This window comes from Scyliorhinus torazame, chromosome 22 (genome assembly GCF_047496885.1).
Source record: "Scyliorhinus torazame isolate Kashiwa2021f chromosome 22, sScyTor2.1, whole genome shotgun sequence".
Classification (NCBI taxonomy): Eukaryota; Metazoa; Chordata; class Chondrichthyes; order Carcharhiniformes; family Scyliorhinidae; genus Scyliorhinus; species Scyliorhinus torazame.
Window position 1 is genome coordinate 18,906,971 of NC_092728.1, and position 20,996 is coordinate 18,927,966.

General features: G+C 61.5%; 1 protein-coding gene across 1 annotated transcript in view; it reads left to right on the top strand.

Moving 5' to 3' along the window:
• The window catches only part of rbsn (rabenosyn, RAB effector), a 41,878-nt gene continuing 20,882 nt past the window's right edge, over positions 1-20,996 (top strand). The window contains 6 exon segments of the mRNA XM_072487935.1: positions 1-191; positions 1,339-1,580; positions 3,765-3,835; positions 11,057-11,143; positions 14,427-14,529; positions 20,772-20,873. Coding sequence (XP_072344036.1) covers positions 149-191; positions 1,339-1,580; positions 3,765-3,835; positions 11,057-11,143; positions 14,427-14,529; positions 20,772-20,873 — 648 coding nt within the window. The 5' untranslated portion in view covers positions 1-148.

Sequence of the window (20,996 nt, forward strand, 5' to 3'; positions counted from 1 at the left end):
GAAGCTGTTTGCCTCTCCCTTGCCCTCAGCCCTGGAGAAGTCGGTTGTGACCTGGGTGAATGACCGAGACGTGCCGTGCTGCCCGGACTGTGGGGTCACCTTCAGCATCACCCTGCGACGGCACCATTGCCGCCTCTGCGGCTCCATTATGTGTCGCCGCTGCACCCAATTCCTCACCGTGCTCTTCGCCCGTAAGTAATCCAACATTCTGGCGAGGACGGAGGCCACTCTGCCCCTCTCTGAGGGGTAGGTCGGCGAGTCCCACTGTTCTGTACGGGTCACAGCGCGCGTCAAGAAGTTATCCGGCAGTTTTTTAAAATGTTGAGAGTTTCACCCTCTAGATGTTTCAGAACCTGTCCACCCTTCCTCAGCCTGCTCCTTCTCTTCAATACAACCCCTTCCAGCCTGAGGCCCAATCAGCCCCTCTCGAGCCTGTTGCACAGGAACAGGAGGAGGCCCCATTCAGCCCCTCTCGAACCTGTTACACAGGAACAGGAGGGGGCCCATTCAGCCCCTCTCGAGCCTGTTACACAGGAACAGGAGGAGGCCCATTCAGCCCCTCTCGAGCTTGTTACACAGGAACAGGAGGGGGCCCATTCAGCCCCTCTCGAGCCTGTTACACAGGAACAGGAGGAGGCCCATTCAGCCCCTCTCGAGCCTGTTACACAGGAACAGGAGGAGGTCCATTCAGCCCCTCTCGAGCCTGTTACACAGGAACAGGAGGAGACCCATTCAGCCCCTCTCGAGCCTGTTACACAGGAACAGGAGGGGGCCCATTCAGCACCTCTCGAGCCTGTTACACAGGAACAGGAGGAGGCCCATTCAGCCCCTCTCGAGCCTGTTACACAGGAACAGGAGGAAGCCCATTCAGCCCCTCTCGAGCCTGTTACACAGGAACAGGAGGAGGCCCATTCAGCCCCTCTCGAGCCTGTTACACAGGAACAGGAGGCCCATTCAGCCCCTCTCGAGCCTGTTACACAGGAACAGGAGGAGGCCCATTCAGCCCCTCTCGAGCCTGTTACACAGGAACAGGAGGCCCATTCAGCCCCTCTCGAGCCTGTTACACAGGAACAGGAGGAGACCCATTCAGCCCCTCTCGAGCCTGTTACACAGGAACAGGAGGAGGCCCATTCAGCCCCTCTCGAGCCTGTTACACAGAACAGGGGGAGGCCCATTCAGCCCCTCTCGAGCCTGTTACACAGGAACAGGAGGAGGCCCATTCAGCCCTTCTCGAGCCTGTTACACAGGAACAGGAGGAGGTCCATTCTGCCCCTCTAGAGCCTGTGCTATCTAGATCAATATGATGGTGACTGACGCGTACCTACCTGTGTTTGACAGAGAAGCTGACAAAGGCGGTGAGGGCGTCTGTGACTGCAGGCGGCAACTCCGGTGGTCCGGACCGAGGGCCGGGAACCCTGGAGACTGGCCGCAGACTGAGCGTATCCAGTGTGAGCTCGCTGCTGGAGGAGAAGGAGGACGATCGCATCATGTCCTGTCAGCACTGTAAAGGCATCCTGGAGCAGAGAGAGAGACGGCTCGAAGAGAAAGAGAGTTCACCCACTATCCTGCAATTCTACACGGTTAGATACAGAGTAACGCTCCCTCTACACTGTCCCCATCAAACACTCCCAGGACAGGTACAGCACGGGGTTAGATACAGTGTAAAGCTCCCTCTACACTGTCCCCATCAAACACTCCCAGGACAGGTACAGCACGGGGTTAGATACAGTGTAACGCTCCCTCTACACTGTCCCCATCAAACACTCCCAGGACAGGTACAGCACGGGGTTAGATACAGAGTAAAGCTCCCTCTGCACTGTCCCCATCAAACACTCCCAGGACAGGTACAGCACGGGGTTAGATACAGAGTTAAGCTCCCTCTACACTGTCCCCATCAAACACTCCCAGGACAGGTACAGCACGGGGTGAGATACAGGGTAAAGCTCACTCTACACTGTCCCCATCAAACACTCCCAGGACAGGTACAGCACGGGGTTAGATACAGAGTAAAGCTCCCTCTACACTGTCCCCATCAGACACTCCCAGGACAGGTACAGCACGGGGTTAGATCCAGAGTAAAGCTCCCTCTGCACTGTCCCCATCAAACACTCCCAGGACAGGTACAGCACGGCGTTAGATACAGAGTAAACCTCCGTCTACACTGTCCCCATCAAACACTCCCAGGACAGGTACAGCACGGGGTTAGATACAGAGTAAAGCTCCCTCTACACTGTCCCCATCAGACACTCCCAGGACAGGTACAGCACGGGGTGAGATACAGGGTAAAGCTCACTCTACACTGTCCCCATCAAACACTCCCAGGACAGGTACAGCACGGGGTTAGATACAGAGTAAAGCTCCCTCTACACTGTCCCCATCAGACACTCCCAGGACAGGTACAGCACGGGGTTAGATCCAGAGTAAAGCTCCCTCTGCACTGTCCCCATCAAACACTCCCAGGACTGGTACAGCACGGGGTTAGATACAGAGTAACGCTCCCTCTACACTGTCCCCATCAAACACTCCCAGGACAGGTACAGCACGGGGTTAGATACAGAGTAAAGCTCCCTCTACACTGTCCCCATCAGACACTCCCAGGACAGGTACAGCACGGGGTTAGATACAGAGTAAAGCTCCCTCTACACTGTCCCCATCAAACACTCCCAGGACAGGTACAGCACGGGGTGAGATACAGAGTAAAGCTCACTCTACACTGTCCCCATCAAACACGCCCAGGACTGGTACGGCACGGGGTTAGATACAGAGTAACGCTCCCTCTACACTGTCCCCATCAAACACTCCCAGGACAGGTACAGCACGGGGTTAGATACAGAGTAAAGCCCCCTCTACACTGTCCCCATCAGACACTCCCAGGACAGGTACAGCACGGGGTTAGATACAGAGTTAAGCTCCCTCTACACAGTCCCCATCAAACACTCCCAGGACAGGTACAGCACGGGGTGAGATACAGGGTAAAGCTCACTCTACACTGTCCCCATCAAACACTCCCAGGACAGGTACAGCACGGGGTTAGATACAGAATAAAGCTCCCTCTACACTGTCCCCATCAGACACTCCCAGGACAGGTACAGCACGGGGTTAGATACAGAGTAAAGCTCCCTCTACACTGTCCCCATCAATCACGCCCAGGACAGGTACAGCACGGGGTTAGATACAGAGTAAAGCTCCCTCTACACTGTCCCCATCAAACACTCCCAGGACAGGTACAGCACGGGGTTAGATACAGAGTAAAGCTCCCTCTACACTGTCCCCATCAGACACTCCCAGGACAGGTACAGCACGGGGTTAGATACAGAGTAAAGCTCCCTCTATACTGTCCCCATCAAACACTCCCAGGACAGCTACAGCACTGGGTGAGATACAGAGTAAAGCTCCCTCTACACTGTCCCCATCAAACACTCCCAGGACAGGTACACCACGGGGTTAGATACAGAGTAAAGCTCCCTCTACACTGTCCCCATCAAACACTCCCAGGACAGGTACAGCACGGGGTTAGATACAGAGTAAAGCTCCCTCTACACTGTCCCCATCAATCACGCCCAGGACAGGTACAGCACTGGGTTAGATACAGAGTAAAGCTCCCTCTACACTGTCTCCATCAAACACTCCCAGGACAGGTACAGCACGGGGTGAGATATGGATTATAGGTTGCGCGGTGACGGGGTGGTATCTGTGGCTGAGCCTGAGGGTTGGGTGATTTGCTGTATTTCTAATCGGGCTTTGTCGTTGCTGTTTGACCACAGAAGCTGTGCTCCTGCAGGGCTAGCGTGGAGAAGCTGGCTCCCGAGTACATGAAAATGGCTGACTCCCTGAAGTAAGTAGTTGTGGGGAGGGAGTGTGGTGGTGGTGCAGATGGTACAATGTGAGTGAGGCGTGGCGCTGACGATTGTCCCGTCTCCCAGGCAATCATGTGGGATGCCCATTGGCTACAAATCGCTGAGGCCTCCTGCAAAGCATTGAGTTCCTCCTCAATTACCGAACAATTTCAGTCCCCTTTGTGTCGCGTATTTGTTTACAGATTAACCCTGCCCAAAGTGATTAGAAATTAGGTTAGTGAGCCCTTCGATGGGAATGGCCTTGCCCAGCATGGATCGCACATCCCTAATTGCCCCCTTGAGAAGGTGGTGGGAGAGCCGCCACCTTGAAGGCTGTGTGGTGTCGGTACACCGACAGCGCCGCTCGGGAAGGAGTTCCACGATTCTTAACCCAGCGACAGTGGGGGTGGCTCGGAGGGGGAGAACTTGTAGGCGGTGGGTGTTCCCCATGGCGTCTGCTGCCCTTTTCCTCCTGGGGGGGGGGGGGGGGTAGAGGTGGCGGGTTTGGGCGCTGTCGATGGAGCCTTGTAGACGGTACACACGGCTGCCGCTGTGCGTCGTTCGGTGGAGCTTGCGGACGTTGTTACGACACCTGGGGCGAGGGAGCGGTCAATTCCGGTCTCACAGACCCCAGAGTCCCAACATAAGTGAATTAACCAATAGTTTGTGTTTCCAAAGATCTTTAACCCTTGAACTGCTCCAATGAGTTACAGACTTCAGATTTATAAGTAAAACATTAGCAAACTTAAGAGGAAAAGAATAATATATAAATAAATAACAGAACAATAGTCTACCAATCTACCTGTTCCCTCTGCTTTTCCAACCTTATCTCTCTGCGCCTTGATTGAGAATGAGCTCCCCCTAATTTTCGCCCTCAGTGCCTCCCACAACAGAGAACATAGAACTGTACAGCACAGTACAGGCCCTTCGGCCCACAATGTTGTGCCCAACTAGTCTGAAACTAAGATCAAATCAACCTACTCCCAATCATTCGAGTGCTCTCCATACGCCTATCCAATAACCGCTTGAAAGTTCCTAAAGTGTCTGACTCCACTACCATAGCTGGGAGTGCGTTCCACGCCCCAACCACTCTCTGAGTAAAGGACCTACCTCGGACATCCCTCCTATATCTCACACCCTGAATACTTATGCCCCCTTGTAACAGCTACATCCGCTCGAGGAAATAGTCGCTGAACATCCACTCTATCTATCCCTCTCATCATCTTATACACCTCAATTAAGTCACCTCTCATCCTCCTTCGCTCCAATGAGAAAAGCCCTAGCTCCCTCAACCTTTCCTCATAAGACCCACCCTCCAAACCAGGCAGCATCCTGGTAAATCTCCTTTGCACCCTTTCCAATGCTTCCACATCCTTCCTATAATGAGGTGACCAGAACTGCACACAATACTCCGAATGTGGTCTAACCAAGGTCTTGTACAGTTGCAGCATAACCTCACGGCTCTTAAACTCAATCCCCCTGTTAATAAACGCTAACACACTATAGGCCTTCTTCACGGCTCTATCCACTTGGGTGGCAACCTTCAGAGATCTGTGGACATGAACTCCGAGATCTCTCTGCTCCTCCACATTCCTCAGAACCCTGCCGTTAACCCTGTAATCCGCATTCAAATTTGTCCTCCCAAAATGAATCACCTCGCACTTATCAGGGTTAAACTCCATCTGCATGGAGGCAGAAACCTACTCACTTTTGTGCTCCACATCGGCACATATCGCCACCCCTATCTTCTCACCCGCCCCCTATCAGCCAGCAACCCCACATCCAGCCTCCACTCTGATCACTGGGCCCACATCCCCATTTCGTGCACCCAAATCCACAAAATGTTCCGCATGGTCTGACACCACAGTCGGCAAGTACCCCCTCCCAACCACCCCTGCTAACAGTGTCTTAACCCTAAGATTCGGGAAAACACCTGGTGTATGTGCGATTCCTTTGCCCTCGCCGCCCAGACCTACACTGGTCCACTCCCCCCATTTGCTCCATAAACTCTAACAACTCTCACTCTCTCTCTCTCTCTCTCTCTCCTCTGCCTCCTCCCCCCTCCTCCTCCCCCTCCCCTTCCCCCTCCCCCTCCCCCGCCTCCTCCCCCTCCCCTCCTCCCCCTCCTCCCCCTCCCCTTTCCCCTCCCCCTCCCCCGCCCCCTCCCCTTTCCCCTCCCCCTCCCCCGCCTCCTCCTCCTCCGCCTCCTCCCCCTCCCCTCCTCCCCTCCTCCCCCTCCCCTCCTCCCCCTCCTCCCCCTCCCCCTCCTCCCTCCTCCCCCTCCCCCTCCCCCTCCCCCTTCCCCTCCCCCTCCCCTTCCCCTCCCCCTTCCCCTCCCCCTTCCCCCTCCCCCTTCCCCTTCCCCTCCCCCTTCCCCTCCCCCTTCCCCTCCCCCTTCCCCTCCCCCTCCCCCTCCCCCTCCCCCTCCCCCTCCCCCTCCTCCTCCCCCTCCTCCCCCTCCTCCCCCTCCCTTCCCCTCTCCCCTCCCCCTCCCCCTCCCCTCTCCCCTCCCCCTCCCCTCCCCCTCCCCTCCCCCTCCCCTCCCCCTCCCCTCCCCCTCCCCTCCCCCTCCCCTCCCCTCCCCTCCCCCTCCCCCTCCCCCTCCCCCTCCCCCTCCTCCACCGCCTCCTCCTCCTCCCCCTCCCCCGCCGCCTCCTCCCCTCCCTCCTCCCTCCTCCTCCCTCCCTCCCTCCCTTCTCCCTCCTTCTCCTCCTCTCCCCCCCCCCCCCCACCCCCCCACACACAACCCTCATAATCAACCGATGCTTGTCTAAGTCCGGAACCTTCGTCAATATCCCCTTTATGAAATCCACATTGTCCCAGTGGGGGAGGGGGAGAACGTAGACATTCACCAGCGCCTGGGGTATTACCCCCGGTCCCTCACTCACCATAACATATCTACGCCACTGTAACCCCCACTACGCCAATCGCCGTTCAAGCCACTCTCTTACTGCTTAACACCGTCAGCCCCCTCGCCTTCATATCTAACCCCCGAATGAAACATTTGCCCCACATCACTTTTCAAATTCTTTAAATGAGCGAAAACACGGAACCTCTTGGTCGGCCCATTCAAGCCCCTCAGATTCCATGACACCAATCTGGCTGGGGGCGACCGTCCAAACCCCCACCCCCCCATACCCACCCGTCCGATCAGCCATATCCAAGTTTCAGTGGACTCTCCCAGATCCCTGTCTCGTCCACACGCCACCGCGACCCCCTTCTGGGCCCCCTCAAGATGGCCGCCTGCATCCCTCTCCAACCACCTCCTCCAAACCAGAAACCTTTGTCATCAGCCACTCCACCCCCCCCCACCCAAAACAAAGAAAGCCCCACCCCTAGGCCCATATCCCAACCCAAGCCAAACATCTAGAAAGCAGAAAAAAACACGACCCTACCTCTCCCCCAATAACCGCCCCCCCCCCCCCCACTTTGCTTCCGTTAACTAGGTGACCCCCGAGGCAAACAACACACCACCCCTCACCCCCCCGTCCAGTTCATTTTGCAGAGGAACCCACCCAAAGTCTTCAAACGTCACATGCACAGCTGCAGAATGACTTGCCAATTATTATACTTCATTGGCCGGGGCATTGAGTATAAGAATTGGCAAGTCATGTTGCAGCTGTATAGAACCTTAGTTAGGCCACACTTGGAGTATAGTGTTTAATTCTGGTCGCCACACTACCAGAAGGATGTGAAATGAAAATCGCTTATTGTCACAAGTAGGCTTCAAATGAAGTTACTGTGAAAAGCCCCTAGTCGCCACATTCCGGCGCCTGTTCGGGGAGGCTGGTACGGGAATTGAACTGTGCTGCTGGCCTGCCTTGGTCTGCTTTAAAGCCAGCGATTTAGCCCAGTGTGCTAAACCAGCCCTGGTTGGAGGCTTTGGAGAGGGTACAGAAGACGTTTACCAGGAAGTTGTCTGGTCTGGCGGGTATTAGCTACGAGGAGAGGTTGGATAAACTCGGATTGTTTTCACCGGAGCGACGGAGGTTGAGGGAAGACCTGATCGAGGTTTACAAAATTATGAGAGGCATAGACAGAGTGGATAGTCAGAAGCTTTTTCCCAGGGTGGGAAAGTCAATTACTCGGGGGCATAAGTCTAAAATGCGAGGGGGAAAGTTTAGAGAAGTTATGCGAGGTAAGTTATTACACAGAGGGTAGTGGGTACCTTGAACTCGCTGCCGACGGGAGGTGGTGGAAGCAGGGATGATAGCGATGGTTAAGAGGCATTTGGCAAATGCATGAATAGGATGGGAATAGAGGGATACGGACCCCGGAAGTGCAGAATGTTTTAGTTTAGATAGGCTTTATGATCAGTGCTGGATTGGAGGGCTGAAGGGCCTGCTCCTCTGCTGTACTGTCGTTCGTTCTTCGTACCCCAGTCCGTGGTCCTGTAAAAAGTTACTTGCCTCCTCTGGCGTATTGAAGTAATCCTCCTGTCCCCCGTGCGTGACCCACAGACGGGCAGGGTACATAATCCCAAACCACACTTTGTTCCTTAATAACGCTGCCTTGGCCTTGTTGAACCCAGCCTGCCGCTTGGCCAGTTCCGCTCCCAATTCCTGATCAGTACGAACCATGTGGCCCTCCCAGGTGCATTCCCATGTCTCGCTCGCCCACTTCAGGATCCTTGCCTAAGCACCGATGTAGCCTCGCGATGATTGCCTGCGGTTGCTCCCCCGCTCTCAACATCCTCCTTAATGGCCGGTGCGCCCAGTCCACCTCAGGAGGGAGGTCAAAGACCCCCCCCCCCCCCCCGCCCGCCCGCCCGTCTCCCCACCAGCGGCTCAAACATCTTGGCCGCATAATCCGTGGTTCTCTCGATGCCTTGAGGCAGCCCCACGATCCTCAGGTTCTGCCGCCTTGAGCGGACCTCCAGGTGGTCGACCTTCGCCCTCAGCCTTTTCCCGACCACCCGCCGTCATCGGCACAACAAGGCAGTCGATTCTCGTGATCAGTCACCGTCTCCTCCACCTTTTGGATGGACGGGTTCTGCGCCTCCAGCCTCTGCTCCACCCTCCGCATGGCAGCCCGAATGGGCTCTGCCGCCCTCGCCCAGGTCCCTTGAGGCCGTGCCCGCTGTATTTGAAAAATTTGGCTGCAAAGATATTGGCCAACTGCACCGTCGACCACTGTGTGGGCAACGATTCCAAATGTACGTCCGCCATCGTATCCCCTGCTACTCCACGCTGGGAAGAGTACCCCTTATTTGACACACTCCTCGTCTGGCACCCCATCGCCACTCCCCACCGAAGGAGGAAACCTTATTCTTCAATAGTCCGACTTTTCCCACTCGCAAAACGGGCAGAAAGGGCCAAAGAGATCCCACCTCATGCAGGGGCCACCTGATGTGTGACCACTCACACTATGGCCACCACCGGATGTCCGTCGGAGGGTCAGTGCTGAGGGAGCCCCGCGCTGTCGGAGGGTCAGTGCTGAGGGAGCGCCGCACTGTTGGAGGGTCAGTGCTGAGGGAGCGTCGCACTGTCGGAGGGTCAGTGCTGAGGGAGCGTCGCACTGTCGGAGGGTCAGTGCTGAGGGAGTGCCGCACTGTTGGAGGGTCAGTGCTGAGGGAGCGCCGCACTGTCGGAGGGTCAGTGCTGAGGGAGCGCCGCACTGTCGGAGGGTCAGTGCTGAGGGAATGCCGCACTGTCGGAGGGTCAGTACTGAGGGAGCGCCGCACTGTCGGAGGGTCAGTGCTGAGGCTGCTAGCGCCGCACTGTCGGAGGGTCAGTGCTGAGGCCGCGCCGCGCTGTCAGAGGGTCAGTGCTGAGGGAGCGCCGCACTGTCGGAGGGTCAGTACTGAGGGAGTGCTGCACTGTCGAAGGGTCAGTGCTGAGGGAGTGCCGCACTGTCGGAGGGTCAGTGCTGAGGCAGCGCCGCGCTGTCAGAGGGTCAGTGCTGAGGGAGCGACGCACTGTCGGAGGGTCAGTGCTGAGGGAGCGCCGCACTGTCGGAGGGTCAGTGCTGAGGCAGCGCTGCGCTGTCAGAGGGTCAGTGCTGAGGGAGCGCCGCACTGTCGGAGGGTCAGTGCTGAGAGAGCGCCGCACTGTCGGAGGGTCAGTGCTGAGGCAGCGCCGCGCTGTCAGAGGGTCAGTGCTGAGGGAGCGCCGCACTGTTGGAGGGTCAGTGCTGAGGGAGTGCCGCACTGTCGGAGGGTCAGTGCTGAGGGAGCGCCGCACTGTCGGAGGGTCAGAACTGAGGGTGCGCCGCACTGTCGAAGGGTCAGTGCTGAGGGAGCGCCGCACTGTCGGAGGGTCAGTGCTGAGGGAGCGCCGCACTGTCGGAGGGTCAGTGCTGAGGCAGCGCCGCGCTGTCAGAGGGTCAGTGCTGAGGGAGCGTCGCACTGTCAGAGGGTCAGTGCTGAGGGAGCGCCGCACTGTCGGAGGGTCAGTACCGAGGGAGTGCTGCACTGTCGAAGGGTCAGTGCTGAGGCAGCGCCGCGCTGTCAGAGGGTCAGTGCTGAGGGAGCGCCGCACTGTCGGAGGGTCAGTGCTGAGGGAGCGCCGCACTGTCGGAGGGTCAGTGCTGAGGGAGCGCCGCACTGTCGGAGGGTTAGTGCTGAGGCAGCGCCGCGCTGTCAGAGGGTCAGTGCTGAGGGAGCACCGCACTGTCGGAGGGTCAGTGCTGAGGGAGTGCCGCACTGATGGAGGGTCAGTGCTGAGGGAGCGCCGCACTGTTGGAGGGTCAGAACTGAGGGTGCGCCGCACTGTCTGAGAGTCAGTACTGAGGGAGCGCCGCACTGTCGGAGGGTCAGTGCTGAGGGAGTGCCGCACTGTCGGAGGGTCAGTGCTGAGGGAGTGCCGCACTGTCGAAGGGTCAGTGCTGAGAGAGCGCCGCACTGTCGGAGGGTCAGTACTGAGGGAGCGCCGCACTGTCGGAGGGTCAGTACTGAGGGAGCGCCGCACTGTCGGAGGGTCAGTACAGAGGGAGTTCCGCACTGTCGGAGGGTCAGTGCTGAGGGAGCGCCGCACTGCCGGAGAGTCAGTGCTGAGGGAGCGCTGGGACCCTGGAGCAGTGAAGCGACAGTGCTAACCACTGCTACCGTGCTGCCCATATCTGGGTCTATTTTTGATTGGCTATTGGAGGGATCTTGCTTTGCGCAAACTGGCAGTTCTGACATTACAACAGAAACTGTTTCATTGGGCGAGAGCTGCTTTGGGATGTCTGGAGGCGGTGTGAGGGGCTGGCGAAATCACCTTTCCCTCTGACTGTTTCAGCAATGGCGAGAGTACATATGGCTTGGAAAAAGCAAACAACCTGCGAGTGGATTTGATGAAGTTGTACGAACGGATTGATCTGCTCAGGTAGGTGCCCGTCCCAACGTACGGACTGTCCTTCTGACCCCCAGCTGCTTTCACTCTGCTGCCTTTGGCATGTGTTGTGTGGGGGTGGGGAGAGGGCACGGGGGGCTGCGTGAGGGGCTTTGTAACAGACTCGAGAGGGGCTGAATGGGCCTCCTGTTCCTGTGTAACAGGCGCGAAAGGGGCTGAATGGGCCTCCTCCTGTCCCTGTGTAACAGGCTCGAGAGGGGCTGACTGGGGCCTCCTCCTGTTCCTGTGTAACAGGCTCGAGAGGGGCTGAATGGGCCTCCTCCTGTTCCTGTGCAACAGGCTCGAGGGGCTGAATGGGCCTCCTCCTGTTCCTGTGTAACAGGCTCGAGAGGGGCTGAATGGGCCTCCTCCTGTTCCTGTGTAACAGGCTCGAGAGGGGCTGAATGGGCCTCCTCCTGTTCCTGTGGAACAGGCTCGAGAGGGGCTGAATGGGCCTCCTCCTGTTCCTGTGTAACAGACTCGAGGGGCTGAATGGGCTGCCTCCTGTTCCTGTGTAACAGGCTCAAGTGGGGCTGAATGGGCCTCCTCCTGTTCCTGTGGAACAGGCTCGAGGGGCTGAATGGGCCTCCTCCTGTTCCTGTGTAACAGGCTCGAGAGGGGCTGAATGGGCCTCCTCCTGTTCCTGTGTAACAGGCTCGAGAGGGGCTGAATGGGCCTCCTCCTGTTCCTGTGGAACAGGCTCGAGAGGGGCTGAATGGGCCTCCTCCTGTTCCTGTGTAACAGGCTCGAGAGGGGCTGAATGGGCCTCCTCCTGTTCCTGTGTAACAGGCTCGAGAGGGGCTGAATGGGCCTCTTCCTGTTCCTGCGTAACAGGCTCGAGAGGGGCTGAATGGGCCTTGGCCTCGATAAAAAGAATGGGGTGAAAAGCCGTTCCTGAACGCAGTCGAGCTGCCACACAGGACCCGGACCTGGTTGGGGAACAGCCAAGACCGCTGCCCCCCCCATTCCGCACTCTGTGGAAATCCGAACGCTGCCAGGGAAGCTGGGAATGTGGGTACGAAGAAAAAAGGGTGGGGCGTGGGCTGGCGTTTCCAATGTGCCCCTTTTGGGGTGGTGGGAGGGGGGCAGACAGCCAATGCGGAGCCGTCCCCATGTGTCCCTCTTTCTATCCCTCTCTCTGTCCCTCCCTCCCTCCCTCCCTCTCTCCCTCTCTCCCTCTCTCCCTCCCTCCCTCTCTCCCTCTCTCCCTCTCTCTGTCCCTCTCTCCCTCCCTCCCTCTCTCCCTCTCTCCCTCCCTCCCTCCCTCCCTCACTCCCTCCGTCCCTCTCTCTATCCCTCTCTCCTCCTCTTTCTCTCCCCCTCTTTCTCTCCCTCTCTCTCTCCCTCCCTCCCCCTCTTTCTCTCCCTCTCTCTCTCTCGTCTGTCCCTCTCTCCCTCCTTCCCTCTCTCTCTCCCTCTATCTCTCTCCCGCTTGATCTCTCTTCCTCTCTATCTCTGTCTCCTTCCCTCTCTGTCCCCCTCTCTCTCTTTCCCCCTCTCCCTCCCTCCCTCTCTCTCTCTATCCCTCTCTCTCTCTCTCTATCCCTCTCTCTCTCTATCCCTCTCTCTCTCTCTCTCTCTGTCCCTCTCTTTCTCCCTCTAACCCCCTTTTTCTCTCCCTCCCTCCCCCTCTTTCTTTCTCTCTCTCTCTGTCCCTCTCTCCCTCTCTGTCCCTCTCTCCCTCTCTGTCCCTCTCTCCCTCCCTGTCCCTCTCTCCCTCCTTCCCTCTCTCTCTCCCTCTATCTCTCCCGCTTTATCTCTCTTCCTCTCTATCTCTTTCTCCCTCTCTCTCTGTCTCCCTCTCTCTCTGTTTCTCTCTCGCCCTCTCTTTTCAAAAAAATATTTATTAAAGTTTTTTAACACAATTTTTCTCCCTTACAAACAATAACCCCCCCCCCCCCCCCCGCCCCACGTAACAAAAAAAATGAGAAATCGTGCAGAGCAAGATATATACATGGCAAAATGATATATTTACACAGCTTTGTACACTGGCCCTCACCCGTACGTGCCAGTTTCCCCAACCCTTCATGTTATCTCTTGCTCATCCACCCTCCCAGGCAGTGTCCCCCCCTCCCAGGACGTCCCCCCCGTCCCCGTCCCCCCGTCCCCCGTCCCCCCCCGCCAAGGTTGCTGCTGCTGCTGCTGACCGACCTTCCTCTAACGCTCCGTGGGATAGTCTAGGAACGGTTGCCACCGCCTGTAGAACCCCTGCGCAGACCCTCTCAAGGCGAACTTAATCCTCTCCAACTTTATGAACCCAGCCATATCATTTATCCAGGCCTCCAGGTTGGGGGGCTTCGCCTCCTTCCACATTAGCAAGATCCTCCGCCGGGCTACTAGGGACGCAAAGGCCAGAATGCCGGCCTCTTTCGCCTCCTGCACTCCCGGTTCGTCCACTACTCCAAATATTGCTAGCCCCCAGCTTGGCTTGACCCGGACTTTCACCACCTGAGATATTGCTCCCGCCACTCCTCTCCAGAACCCCTCCAGTGCCGGGCATGACCAAAACATATGGACATGGTTCACCGGACTCCGTGAGCACCTTCCACATCTGTCCTCTACCCCAAAGAACCTACTCAACCTCGCCCCTGTCAAGTGCGCTCTGTGAACCACCTTAAATTGTATCAGACTGAGCCTGACACACGAGGAGGAGGAATTAACCCTACCTAGGGCATCAGCCCACAGACCTTCCTCGATCTCCTCCCCCAGCTCCCCCTCCCATTTACCCTTCAACTCTTCTACCAGCGCTTCCCCCTCTTCTTTCAACTCCTGGTGTATTTCCGACACCTTGCCCTCCCCGACCCAGACACCCGAGATCACCCTATCTTGAACTTCTTGTGCCGGGAGCAACGGGAATTCCCTCACCTGTCACCTCACAAAAGCCCTCACCTGCATATATCTAAAGGCATTTCCCGGGGGCTCTCTCCCTCTCTATCTCTCTCTGTCTCTCCCTTTCTCTCTGTCTCTCTCTCTCCCTCTGTCTCTCTCTCACCCTCCCTCTCTCTCTCCCTATCCCCCCTTTTTCTCTCCCTCTCTCTCCCTCCCTCCCCCTCTTTTTCTCTCTCTCTCTCTCTCTCTCTCTCTCTCTCTCTCCCTCCTTCCCTCTCTCTCTCCCTCTATCTCTCTCCCGCTTTATCTCTCTCCCTCTCTATCTCTTTCTCTGTCTCTCCCTGTTGCTCTGTCTCTCTCTCTCTCCCCCTCTCTCGCTCCCTCTCTCTCTGTCTCTCTCTCTCTGCCCCCCTGCAGTGACTCTCTGCCTTTTCTTCTGTTCCCACAGTAAGAAGATTGCCTCACTGGGAGTTACTGAGGATCCGCAGCCGCACCCAAAAACCCTCCAACTGCAGAAAATGATTCGATTATCAGCGACCCAGTTTCTGCAGGTCAGCAAACTGCCAGCAAGAGGTCACAGCCCTCGATAACTGCCCCCTGCCCCGGCCCTCGGCCCCTGGCACCCTGCCCCCCGCCCCCGGCACCCTGCCCCACGGACCTCTGCACCCCGGCACCCTGCCCCCTGCCCCGCGGCCCCCTGCCCCGCGGCCCCCTGCCCCTTACCCTCTGCCCCCTTCACCCCGGCCCCCTGCCCCCCCCGGCACCCTGCCCCCTGGCCCCCTGCCCCCCTGGCACCCTGCCCTCCCGGCACCCTGCCCCCCGGCACCCTGCCCCCCGGCACCCTGCCCCCCGGCACCCTGCCCCCCGGCACCCTGCCCCCCGGCACCCTGCCCCCCGGCACCCTGCCCCCCGGCACCCTGCCCCCCGGCACCCTGCCCCCCGGCACCCTGCCCCCCGGCACCCTGCCCCCCGGCACCCTGCCCCCCGGCACCCTGCCCCCCGGCACCCTGCCCCCCGGCACCCTGCCCCCCGGCACCCTGCCCCCCGGCACCCTGCCCCCCCGGCACCCTGCCCCCCGGCACCCTGCCCCCCGGCACCCTGCCCCCCGGCACCCTGCCCCCCGGCACCCTGCCCCCCGGCACCCTGCCCCCCGGCACCCTGCCCCCCGGCACCCTGCCCCCCGGCACCCTGCCCCCCGGCACCCTGCCCCCCGGCACCCTGCCCCCCGGCACCCTGCCCCCCGGCACCCTGCCCCCCGGCACCCTGCCCCCCGGCACCCTGCCCCCCGGCACCCTGCCCCCCGGCACCCTGCCCCCCGGCACCCTGCCCCACGGACCTCTGCCCCACGGACCTCTGCCCCACCAACCCCCTGGCCCCTGGCACCCTGCCCCCGGCACCCTTCCCCTGGCACCCTGCCCCCCTGCCCCCCAGCACCCTGCCCCCCGGCACCCTGTCCCCCCCCCCTGCACCCTGCCCCCCGCCCCTGGCACCCTGCCCCGGCCCCTGGCACCCTGCCCCCCGCCCCTGGCACCCTGCCCCCCGCCCCTGGCACCCTGCCCCCCGCCCCTGGCACCCTGCCCCCCGCCCCTGGCACCCGGCCCCCCGGCACCCTGCCCCCGGCACCCTGCCCCCCGGCACCCTGCCCCACGGACCTCTGCTCCCCCCAACCCCTGCCATCCGGCACCCTGCCTCACTCACGTCTCCCCTCCCCCTCTCTCGCACCCCTCCCCCTCTCTCGTGCCCCTCCCCCTCTCTCGCGCCCCCCCTCTCTCACACCCCCTCCCCCTCTCTCGCGCCCCCTCCCCCTCTCTCGCGCCCCCTCCCCCTCTCTCGCGCCCCCTCCCTCGCGCCCCCTCCCCCTCTCTCGCGCCCCTTCCCTCTCTCTCGTGCCCCCTCCCCCTCTCTCGCGCCCCCTCCCCCTCTCTCGCGCCCCTCCCCCTCTCTCGCGCCCCCTCCCCCTCTCTCACGACCCCACCCCTCTCTCGCGCCCCCTCCCCCTCTCTCGCGCCCCCTCCCCCTCTCTCGCGCCCCCTCCCCCTCTCTCGTGCCCCCTCCCCCTCTCTCGCGCCCCCTCCCCCTCTCTCCCGCCCCTCCCCCTCTCTCCCGCCCCCTCCCCCTCTCTCGCAACCCCTCTCCCTCTCTCGCAACCCCTCTCCCTCTCTCGCGCCCCCTCCCCCTCTCTCGCGCCCCCTCCCCCTCTCTCGCGCCCCCTCCCCCTCTCTCGCGCCCCCTCCCCCTCTCTCGCGCCCCTCCCCCTCTCTCCCGCCCCTCCCCCTCTCTCCCGCCCCCTCCCCCACTCTCCCGCCCCCTCCCCCTCTCTCCCGTCCCCTCCCCCTCTCTCCCGCCCCCTCCCCCTCTCTCGCGCCCCCTCCCCCTCTCTCGCGCCCCCTCCCCCTCTCTCGCGCCCCCTCCCCTCTCTCGAGCCCCCTCCCCCTCTCTCCCGCCCCTCCCCCTCTCTCCCGCCCCCTCCCCCTAACTCGCGCCCCCTCCCCCTCTCTCGCGCCCCCTCCCCCTCTCTCGCACCCCCTCCCCCTCTCTCGCGCCCCCTCCCCCTCTCTCGCAACCCCTCTCCCTCTCTCGCGCCCCCTCCCCCTCTCTCGCGCCCCCTCCCCCTCTCTCGCGCCCCCTCCCCCTCTCTCGCGCCCCCTCCCCCTCTCTCGCGCCCCCTCCCCCTCTCTCCCGCCCCTCCCCCTCTCTCCCGCCCCCTCCCACTCTCTCGCAACCCCTCCCCCTCTCTCGCAACCCCTCCCCCTCTCTCGCAACCCCTCCCCCTCTCTCGCAACCCCTCCCCCCTCTTGCAACCCCTCCCCCCTCTCTCGCAACCCCTCCCCCTCTCTCCCCTGCGCTCCCCGTCTCCCCCGCGCGCTCCCCGTCTCCCCCACGCGCTCCCCGTCTCCCCCGCGCGCTCCCCGTCTCCCCCGCGCGCTCCCTGTCTCCCCCGCGCGCTCCCTGTCTCCCCCGCGCGCTCCCTGTCTCCCCCGCGCGCTCCCTGTCTCCCCCGCGCGCTCCCTGTCTCCCCCGCGCGCTCCCTGTCTCCCCCGCGCGCTCCTCGGCGCTCTCCCCGGCGCGCTCCCCGTATCCCCGCGCGCTCCCCGTCTCCCCCGCGCGCTCCCCGTCTCCCCCGCGCGCTCCCCGTCTCCCCCGCGCGCTCCCCGTCTCCCCGGCGCGCTCCCCGTCTCCCCCGCGCGCTCCCCGTCTCCCCCGCGCGCTCCCCGTCTCCCCCGCGCGCTCCCCGTCTCCCCCGCGCACTCCCCGTCTCCCCCGCGCGCTCCCCGTCTCCCCGCGCGCTCCCCGTCTCCCCGGCGCGCTCCCCGTATCCCCGCGCACTCCCCGTCTCCCCCGCGCGCTCCCCGTCTCCCCCGCGCGCTCCCCGTCTCCCCCGCGCGCTCCCCGTCTCCCCCGCGCGCTCCCCGTCTCCCCCGCGCGCTCCCCGTCTCCCCCGCGCGCTCCCCGTCTCCCCCGCGCGCTCCCCGTCTCCCCCGCGCGCTCCCTGGCGCTCTCCCCAGCGCGCTCCCCGTAATCCCGCGCGCTCCCCGTCTCCCCCGCGCACTCCCCGTCTCCCCCGCGCACTCCCCGTCTCCCCCGCGCGCTCCCCGTCTCCCCCGCGCGCTCCCCGTCTCCCCCGCGCGCGCCCTGCGCTCTCTGCCTGCAGTGTGTAACCTCCCCTGCTCTCTCTGCCTGCCCTGCGCTCTCTGCCTGCAGTGTGTAACCTCCCCTACGCTCTCTGTCTGCCCTGCGCTCTCTGTCTGCCCTGTGCTCTCTGCCTGCAGTATGTAACCTCCCCTGCTCTCTCTGTCTGCCCTGCGCTCTCTGCCTGCAGTGTGTAACCTCCCCTACGCTCTCTGTCTGCCCTGCTCTCTCTGCCTCCCCTGCGCTCTCTGCCTGCAGTGTGTAACCTCCCCTGCTCTCTCTGTCTGCCCTGCTCTCTCTGCCTCCCCTGCGCTCTCTGCCTGCAGTGTGTAACCTCCCCTGCTCTCTCTGTCCGCCCTGCTCTCTCTGCCTGCCCTGCGCTCTCTGCCTGCAGTGTGTAACCTCCCCTGCTCTCTCTGCCTGCCCTGCGCTCTCTGCCTGCAGTGTGTAACCTCCCCTGCTCTCTCTGTCTGCCCGGCGCTCTCTGCCTGCAGGGTGTAACGTCCCCTACGCTCTCTGTCTGCCCTGCGCTCTCTGTCTGCCCTGTGCTCTCTGCCTGCAGTGTGTAACCTCCCCTGCTCTCTCTGTCTGCCCTGCGCTCTCTGCCTGCAGTGTGTAACCTCCCCTGCTCTCTCTGCCTGCCCTGCGCTCTCTGCCTGCAGTGTGTAACCTCCCCTGCTCTCTCTGTCTGCCCTGCGCTCTCTGCCTGCAGGGTGTAACGTCCCCTACGCTCTCTGTCTGCCCTGCGCTCTCTGTCTGCCCTGTGCTCTCTGCCTGCAGTGTGTAACCTCCCCTGCTCTCTCTCTCTGCCCTGCTCTCTCTGCCTCCCCTGCGCTCTCTGCCTGCAGTGTGTAACCTCCCCTGCTCTCTCTGTCTGCCCTGCGCTCTCTGTCTGCCCTGTGCTCTCTGCCTGCAGTGTGTAACCTCCCCTGCTCTCTCTGCCTGCCCTGCTCTCTCTGCCTGCCCTGCGCTCTCTGCCTGCAGTGTGTAACCTCCCCTGCTCTCTCTGCCTGCCCTGCTCTCTCTGTCTGCCCTGTGCTCTCTGCCTGCAGTGTGTAACCTCCCCTGCTCTCTCTGCCTGCCCTGCTCTCTCTGCCTGCTGTGTGTAACCTTCCCTGCTCTCTCTGCCTGCCCTGCTCCCTCTGTCTGCCCTGTGCTCTCTGTCTGCAGTGTGTAACCTCCCCTGCTCTCTCTGTCTGCCCTGCTCTCTCTGCCTGCAGTGTGTAACCTCCCCTGCTCTCTCTGCCTCCCCTCCGCTCTCTGCCTGCAGTGTGTAACCTCCCCTGCTCTCTCTGCCTCCCCTGCGCTCTCTGCCTGCAGTGTGTATCCTCCTCTCTCTGCCTCCCCTGCGCTCTCTGCCTGCCCTGCTCTCTCTGCCTGCCCTGCTCTCTCTGCCTCCCCCGCCCTCTCTGCCTGCAGTGTGTAACCTCCCCTGCGTTCTCTGCCTCCCCTCCGCTCTCTGCCTGCCCTGCTCTCTCTGTCTGCCCTGCTCTCTTTGTCTGCAGTGTATAACCTCCCCTGCTCTCTCTGTCTGCCCTGCTCTCTCTGTCTGCCCTGCTCTCTCTGTCTGCCCTGCTCTCTCTGCCTACCCTGCGCTCTCTGCCTGCAGTGTGTAACCTCCCCTGCGCTCTCTGTCTGCCCTGCGCTCTCTGTCTGCAGTGTGTAACCTCCCCTACGCTCTCTGTCTGCCCTGCTCTCTCTGCCTCCCCTACGCTCTCTGTCTGCCCTGCTCTCTCTGCCTCCCCTGCGCTCTCTGCCTGCAGTGTGTAACCTCCCCTGCGCTCTCTGTCTGCCCTGCGCTCTCTGTCTGCAGTGTGTAACCTCCCCTACGCTCTCTGTCTGCCCTGCTCTCTCTGCCTCCCCTACGCTCTCTGTCTGCCCTGCTCTCTGCCTCCCCTACGCTCTCTGCCTGCAGTGTGTAACCTCCCCTGCTCTCTCTGTCTGCCCTGCGCTCTCTGCCTGCTGTGTGTAACCTCCCCTGCTCTCTCTGTCTACCCTGCGCTCTCTGCCTGCCCTGCGCTCTCTGCCTGCAGTGTGTAACCTCCCCTGCTCTCTCTGTCTGCCCTGCTCTCTCTGCCTCCCCTCCGCTCTCTGCCTGCAGTGTGTATCCTCCCCTGCTCTCTCTGCCTCCCCTGCGCTCTCTGCCTGCCCCGCTCTCTTTGTCTGCAGTGTATAACCTCCCCTGCGCTCTCTGCCTGCCCCGCTCTCTTTGTCTGCAGTGTGTAACCTCCCCTGCGTTCTCTGCCTCCCCTCCGCTCTCTGCCTGCCCTGCTCTCTCTGTCTGCCCTGCTCTCTTTGTCTGCAGTGTATAGCCTCCCCTGCTCTCTCTGTCTGCCCTGCTCTCTCTGTCTGCCCTGCTCTCTCTGCCTGCCCTGCGCTCTCTGCCTGCAGTGTGTAACCTCCCCTGCTCTCTCTGCCTGCCCTGCGCTCTCTGCCTGCAGTGTGTAACCTCCCCTGCTCTCTCTGTCTGCCCTGCGCTCTCTGCCTGCAGTGTGTAACCTCCCCTGCTCTCTCTGCCTGCCCTGCGCTCTCTGCCTGCAGTGTGTAACCTCCCCTGCTCTCTCTGTCTGCCCTGCGCTCTCTGCCTGCAGGGTGTAACGTCCCCTACGCTCTCTGTCTGCCCTGCGCTCTCTGTCTGCCCTGCGCTCTCTGCCTGCTGTGTGTAACCTCCCCTGCTCTCTCTGCCTGCCCTGCTCTCTCTGCCTGCAGTGTGTAACCTCCCCTGCTCTCTCTGTCTGCCCTGCTCTCTCTGCCTGCCCTGCTCTCTCTGCCTGCAGTGTGTAACCTCCCCTGCTCTCTCTGTCTGCCCTGCTCTCTCTGACTGCCCTGCTCTCTCTGCCTGCAGTGTGTAACCTCCCCTGCTCTCTCTGCCTGCCCTGCTCTCTCTGCCTGCCCTGCTCTCTCTGCCTGCCCTGCTCTCTCTGCCTCCCCTGCTCTCTCTGTCTGCCCTGCTCTCTCTGACTGCCCTGCGCTCTCTGCCTGCAGTGTGTAACCTCCCCTGCTCTCTCTGTCTGCCCTGTGCTCTCTGCCTGCAGTTTGTAACCTCCCCTGCTCTCTCTGCCTCCCATGCGCTCTCTGCCTGCCCTGCGCTCTCTGCCTGCCCTGCGCTCTCTGCCTGCAGTGTGTAACCTCCCCTGCTCTCTCTGAAACCTCCGTTCCACAGGAGAAGCTCCTGGGCCTGACCTCCCTCCCCACCCTGGAGAAGTTTGAAGAACTGAAGAGGAGACGGGCGCAGCGGGAAGCTGAACTCTGGATGGGGAACCAGGTTGGCACCTTGATCCCGAACACATCTATTCCCCCTCGGCTCCTCCACCCCACCTTCCCATTGAACCCCTGATAACCTTTCACCCCCCTCGTTAATCGCGAATCTGTCCACCTCGGCCCTAAA